The following is a 6670-nucleotide window of genomic DNA, read 5'->3' on the forward strand; positions in this document are numbered from 1 at the left end:
AGGGATGAAGGCTGCCGGGCCTTAGGGAAACCTGGAGTGAGCTCTCTGCGTGTGTGGCCACAGTGTTTTGTCTGTGTGGCTGGGTTTCCACCGACTTCTAGGGTGAGAGGGAGTCGTGAGCAGTGGGAGCGGGAGCAAGGGGGTCGTGCAGGCACTGGACGCAGCTCTGGGGCCCCAAGCCCTCGGCTCGGAAGCTCCGCTTGCAGCCCATTGGTCCAGCGGCGCTGAGTGACGGGTCTCGAGCCAATGGCAGCTGTGCGTCCCTGGGACGCCACTTCCTGCGTGCGGCAAGAGGGGCGTGGCGCCCTGCATAGGCTTTCCCTGGCCGGCCCCTGAGTTCAGGCTTTAGGGCGTCTCCGGCCGCTTCCCACAGCTTCCTGTCCGGCAAGCGGCACTTTACACCCGGCAGGGCGGCGGCCCGGGCTCACCAAGGTCGCCGCCGCTTCTGCTGTGCCGCCTCGCCGGGGCGGCCGGAGCCTAGGTGAGTCGCTCCACCCTGACGTCACGGCGCTCGCCTGCGATTGGCCCCGCGGAGGCCGCGCCAGCCAATAGGCGCTTCGCGCGGCTCTCTCGGGGCCTGGCGGGGGGGGGGGGGGGGTCTTTCCGCGGGTAGCGGGGCTCGGAAGCTGGGCCTGGGGCCGGGGCGCCTGGCAGCCATCTTCGGAGCCTCGGCCTTTGAGACAGCAGAGCCGGCCTCCGGGCTCGAAAATGCCCCTGGGGTGCGGGTTGAAATGGACGTGCTTGCTGACCCCTGGACGGTGTGTCCGCGCTCAGGAGTGCCAGGGACGAGTGACCCACGAGGGACAGCAGAGACCCAGGCGAGGGACAGCCGTGGCCCATAAGGGCCAGTGAAGCTCGGAGGCGGGTGCCTGCGTGGGACCCGCGGAGGCCCCGGGGCTGGCGGCGCTCGGTCAGCTGAGGGCTGTGCACCGGACGGCTCCCGTCGGGGCGGGGTAGGTCGAGCTCCAGGCTCGCGTGAGCCGCTGGTCTGATCCTGGGGGGCTGCAGAGGCGGCGACAACAGCCCTCGGTGGGCGAGCCCCACGCAGTCGCCTTCACACCTTCCCGGCGAGCAGGGCATGGCAGGGCAGCGCACCGGGACCTGGTTCGGCTTCGGCTTCTGCGGCTTCGGACAGGCGCTGGGCGCGGGACAGACGCGCCAGGTCCTGGGCCCCGAGCGGCTGCAGGCACCGGCTGACCTCCTGCACGTGAGCGCCGGCTGGAGCTACACGGCGCTGGTGACAGGTGAGCGCCCGCCCGGCACCGCCTGCCGCCCCTGCGGTCCTTGTGGTCCCCACCGCCGGCTTTCTGGCTCAATCCCCTCCTCCCTCGTCCCCTGCGGGATGTCCTCGTCCCGCTCCTGGCCCGTTGGCCCCGCGCACTAGCGGCGGGCCCTACTGTGCTGCTAGGCTCCGCCTCGCACCTCCCACGCTGGTCCTGATCCCTTAGTGTTCGCGCCCCATCCTGTGCATCCAGGCCCCGCCCCGCCCGTGTCCTCTCCCCGCACTACAGGCCCCGCCTCTGTGTGTTAGCGCCGCCCGCTCGAGTCTCGCTACGGTGGCCTCGCCTCTCTTCGCGCCGACTGGCCCCGCCCCTGCATGCTAGCCACGCCCTTCTCACCTACCGGTCCCGCCCCTGCACCTTAGCCCCGCCCCTCGCCCCTACTGGCCCCGAGAGGCCTTAGCCCCGCCCCTGCATGCTAGCCACGCCCTTCTCACCTACCGGCCCCGCCTCTGCACCTTAGCTCCGCCCCTCGCCCCTACTGACCCCGCCTCTGTGCTTTAGCCCCGCCCCTGCATGCTAGCCACGCCCTTCTCACCTACTGGCCCCGCCTCTGCACTTTAGCCCCGCCCCTGCACCTTGGCCCCGCCCCTCGCACTTTCTGGCCCCGCCTCTGCGCGCTGGCCCCGCCCCTGGCATTGCTTTCTCAGGCGCCGGCCGGCTGCAGCTGTCCGGCGCCGTGTGCGACGAGGCGGACGGCTGTGAGGACGCGTGGGCGGCGGAGAGGCTGCTTGTGGTCGTGCGTGGCCGGGAGCTGCAGGGCTGGGCGCCCGCGGCGGCGCTGCACGAGAAGCCGCTCTGGACCCGCGTGCTGGAGCCGGATGCCGACCCGCGGCCCAGGGCGCTGCCGCTGCTGCCCGGCGCCTACGTGAGCCCGCGGCCGCCCTTCTACCGGCCGCTGCCCGGGGGGCTGCGCGCGCGGCGGCTGGAGCTGGGCAGCGAACACGCGCTGCTGCTGGACGCCGCGGGCCAGGTGTTCTCCTGGGGCGCCGGCAGGTGAGGCCGCGGGGCTGAGGGCCGCGGGGCTGAGGCCGCGGGGCTGAGGGTGGGCGCTGAGCGGCTCCCCCGCAGGCACGGACAGCTGGGCCACGGGACGCTGGAGGCCGAGCCGGAGCCCCGGCCGCTGGAGGCGCTGCAGGGCCTGTCCGTGGCGCGGGTGGCGGCGGGCGGCTGGCACTCGGTGTGCGTGAGCGGTGAGTGGCCCCGGGTCCCTGCCGGAGTCTGGCAGGGGATAAGTCAGCCATAGGACAAGGTATGCATCAGCTCTTTGCTTCACAGAGGTCTCATTACCCCAAAACTGCCTGTCCCCCACCTCCTAGCCACATGCTGGCCTCTGAGCTAGTGTTCAGAGGGACAGGTGACATTTTTGTGACTCCAGGTCACATCACAGGGACAGGTGACATCCTTGTCAGTCGCACCCGCTTCCGCGCAGTGCCTGGTGCCCCCCGCCTGGCGTTGCCGGTGGTCGTGGCCGGTGGTGGTGGAGAGGCGGCCACCAGCGGTCTAGGCCCATGGTGTTTGTGGGAAGATGACGGGCGTGTGATGCCCACCCAGAAGGCCGTGATGAAGTGTCTGCTCGGTGTTTGTTTTTTTTTTTTTTTCCTCCTCCAGGGTTATTGCTGGGCTCGGTGCCTGCACCATGAATCCACCGCTCCTGGAGGCCATTTTTTTTCCCCCTTTTGTTGCCCTTGTTGTAGCTTCGTTGTGGTTATTATTATTGCCCTTGTTGACGCAATTCGTTGTTGGATAGGACAGAGAGAAATGGAGAGAGGAGGGGAAGACAGAGAAGGGGAGAGAAAGATAGACACCTGCAGACCTGCTTCACCGCCCGTGAAGCGACTTCCCTGCAGGTGGGGAGCCGGGGGCTCGAACCGGGATCCTTAAGCCGTGCTCGGTGTTTTTAACGGCTTGTTTTGCTCGTTTTCATGAAACGTGTGAGAAAAGCTAGAGCACCATTCCGGTACATGCAGCACCAGGACTCAAACCGGCAGCCCCAGGGTTCTCCTTCATTAAGTAAATAAACCTCTGAGAAACCAGCTGCTGTGCCAACGACATGGGGCTTTTAATAGGGCAGCAGACTGTCGTGCCTGAGGCATCAGAGGTCCCAGGTTCAGTCCCCAGCACCACCATAAGCCAGAGCTGAGGAGTGTGCTGGTAAACATAAACATACATAAACACAAGGATTTAGGGGCCAGGTGGTGATGGGTGCCCGGTTCAGTGCTCACATTATGCTGTGCAAGGACCCAGGTTCAAGCCCCTGGCCCCCACTTGCAGAGGGAAAGCTTCACAAGTGGTGAAGCAGGTCTGCAGGTGTCTTTCTCCCTCGACCCTTTCAACTTCTGTCTGTCTCTCCTCAATAATAAACAAATACAATATTTTTTAGAAGATGGAGTAGGGGGCCAGGTGGTGGCGCACCTGGTTGACTGCATGTTACAGTGCACAAGGACCCGGTTTCAGGCCCCTGGTCCCCACCTGCAGAAAATACGGAGATCTGCTTGTGCTGGAGGAACTTACTGTCTGGAGGAGCTAGGGGGCTTTGGATGGATGCTTGGGCTTGTGTAACTGGCGCTTTTCCATTTCAGAGAGTGGGGACATTTACATCTGGGGCTGGAATGAGTCTGGGCAGTTGGCCCTGCCCACCCGGAGTCTGGCAGGGGATAAGTCAGCCATAGGACAAGGTATGCATCAGCTCTTTGCTTCACAGAGGTCTCATTACCCCAAAACTGCCTGTCACCCACCTCCTAGCCACATGCTGGCCTCTGAGCTAGTGTTCAGAGGGACAGGTGACATTTTTGTGACTCCAGGTCACATCACAGGGACAGGTGACAAACTTGCCACATCAGCTCACACCATAGGGCTCTCCAGGTCACATTATAAGGACAGGTGACTTCCTTGCCAGTCTGGATCACACCACAGCCCCTTCCACGGGAGGTTGGGGAGGGGGCAGACGCTTTGGGGGAGAGTTAAAATGGAAGGAAGGTTAGTGAGGTCACGCCCCTGTCACCCCTCCTCTTCTCTGAAGCCAGTGGTCTAAATGGCGGTGGTTCTGCTGAGGAGAGAGTGACAGGAGCTGAGGACACAGGCCCTGCCCCCTTCATAACTATCCAGCCCTTCCCTGCCCTGCTGGACCTGCCCCTGGGCTCAGAGGCAGCTGAGGCCAGCTGTGGATCCCGGCACACAGCCGTGGTGACAAGTGAGTGGGGCAGTGGGTGACTCGGGATGGAGAGGACGGCACCTGAGGATAGGCTGCACAGTGGTGCCAGGGACCAGACAGCCTCACCAGGCAGTGTGTGGTTCACTGAGGTTCTGGGTAGTGCCCAGGGGACTGCCCTTGGCTTGGTCCTCACTAGCTGCTGGAGGAGGCAGCACATGCTCACGGGGTGGCTGTGTCCTAGGCAGGGGCCCGGCCCTCACTGTGCCTTTGGTTGCAGGGACAGGGGAGCTGTACACCTGGGGCTGGGGTAAGTGGAGATTGGCTTTCAGGATGCCAAGCAGGGGGGCCCTTGGAAGATGAAGGGAGATGGGTGGCAGCCCCACATGCCTGGGCCTGTGGCCTGGCTCTCAGAAGACCCTGCTATGCGCTCCACCACGCAGGCAGCCTAGCACTGCTGGAGCACCCGGGGCCCTTCCTCACAGATTCATGGTCTCTGGGGAGAGGAAGGCACACTCGGAAGGTCAGAGAGCAGGCAGGAGAAAGTAGGTGTTGGTATCAGTATTTTTGTTTTTTTTGTTTATTATCTTTATTGGATAGAGACAGCCAGAAATCAAGAGGGAAGGGGGTGATAGAGAGGGAGAGAGACAGAGAGACACCTGCAGCCCTGCTTCACCACTTGTAAAGCTTTCCCCCTGCAGGTGGGGACTGGGGGTTCGATGAGCATTGTAATACATGCGCTCAACCAGGTGCGCCACCACTCAGCCCCTGGTATCAATATTCTATGCCCCTGTTGAGTGATGGTCTGTGTTGGGAACTCTTGGCAGCATTTCTGCCCCAGCTCTGCAGAGAGGATGAGGCGCAGGAACACCTGTACTGGCCTCTGAGGGGCCGGCCTGCAGTGTCTGATGGGGGGCCTCTCCCTGAGGGCTCCTTGCTCCAGTGGCTGCCTGTCCCTCGTGGTGGGGAGGAGCTGCCTGTCCAGAGGAGACGATGGCAAAGGGGCGCCTTTCCTCCCAGGGAAGTACGGACAGCTGGGCCATGGGGACACACAGAGCCTGGACCAGCCCCGCTGCGTGGAGTTCTTTGTCGCTCAGCAGCTGCGCGTGCAGGCTGTGAGCTGCGGGCCTTGGAACACGTACGTGTGCGCCATGGCAAGGGAGAACAAGACGAAGAGCTGCCTCTAATAAACATTGGTGCCCGAGATGTCCAGTTCCTGGCCAGCGTGTCTGTATGTGTATGTGTTTGGGGGATGGGGGCTATTAAGAAACATTTCTTAGAAGGGAGGGTTTTGGTTTGTTCTCTTTGACTGTGGTTCAGCAGACTTGATGTAAAACCCTCCACCTTGGAGTGGTGCTATTAAATTCCTTCCCCTGATTGAGTCCCCCCACACCATCAACCCAGGGCTCTGTCCCAGCTCACACTGTCCCCACTGCAGTGGCACTGTGAACCTCACCCCGTCATCACCTTCCTGCACAGAACAGCTCATTGGTGCACCCATAGTTGCTGTGCTGGGACCTGAGACTGGAGCTGCCTTGCGATGTGCCTCCAGGGACAAGGCTGGACTCTGCGTTGGGGGCTTTAGGGGCAGTGCTGGTTCCCCTGCTGCTGAAACCCAGCAGTTTTATTGCTGAGTTTGGGGAGTTGTTTATAAATTCCTGACACAAGTGCACTGTTGCTTAAGATTTGAAATCGTGGGAGTCGGGCTGTAGCGCAGCGGGTTAAGCGCAGGTGGCGCAAAGCACAAGGACCGGCATAACGATCCCGGTTCGAACCCCGGCTCCCCACCTGCAGGGGAGTCACTTCACAGGCGGTGAAGCAGGTCTGCGGGTGTCTATCTTTCTCTCCTCCTCTCTGTCTTCCCCTCCTCTCTCCATTTCTCTCTGTCCTATCCAACAACGACGACAACAATAATAACTACAACAATAAAACAAGGGCAACAAAAGGGAATAAATAAATAAAATAAAATATTAAAAAAAAAAGATTTGAAATCTTTTCTCCACTTGATACTCTTCATTTTCTTAATTATATTTTGTTAAAGTCTAGGCTTTTTTCTTTTACAGGATTATGCTCTGATGTAGCTTTTGCTAGTTTTCTAAACACTGTGGTCTTGTATTTCAGTCTTTTTTTCTTTTGGGGGGTCAGTACTGGGTTTACAGTAAATACAGTTGATACATAGGTAAAATCTCTCAATTTACTGCAAAACATTCTCACCCCCGGCTGAACCTGAGACCGTAGA

At 61.2% G+C, this 6670-nt stretch overlaps 1 protein-coding gene across 7 annotated transcripts; it reads left to right on the forward strand.

Annotated features, from left to right (window-relative positions):
- Positions 1-293: 293 nt before the first annotated feature.
- RCCD1 (RCC1 domain containing 1) lies at positions 294-6375 on the forward strand. Of its 7 annotated transcripts, none has more exons than XM_060179484.1 (8): positions 294-481; positions 775-1244; positions 1931-2276; positions 2352-2473; positions 3863-3958; positions 4303-4473; positions 4712-4741; positions 5452-5637. In XM_060179484.1, exons 2-8 carry the CDS (start codon positions 1079-1081, stop codon positions 5616-5618), a joined length of 1098 nt encoding a protein of 365 aa, XP_060035467.1. In that variant the 5' UTR covers positions 294-481; positions 775-1078; the 3' UTR covers positions 5619-5637. The 7 variants fall into 7 exon arrangements, with proteins under 7 accessions (XP_060035467.1, XP_060035468.1, XP_060035469.1 ...); XM_060179485.1 differs by lacking the exon at positions 294-481 and having other exon boundaries at positions 635-953; positions 1049-1244; XM_060179486.1 differs by lacking the exon at positions 294-481 and having other exon boundaries at positions 635-953; positions 1076-1244.
- The last annotated feature ends 295 nt before the right edge of the window (positions 6376-6670 follow it).

This window comes from Erinaceus europaeus, chromosome 20, assembly GCF_950295315.1.
Source record: "Erinaceus europaeus chromosome 20, mEriEur2.1, whole genome shotgun sequence".
NCBI classification, from domain to species: Eukaryota; Metazoa; Chordata; class Mammalia; order Eulipotyphla; family Erinaceidae; genus Erinaceus; species Erinaceus europaeus.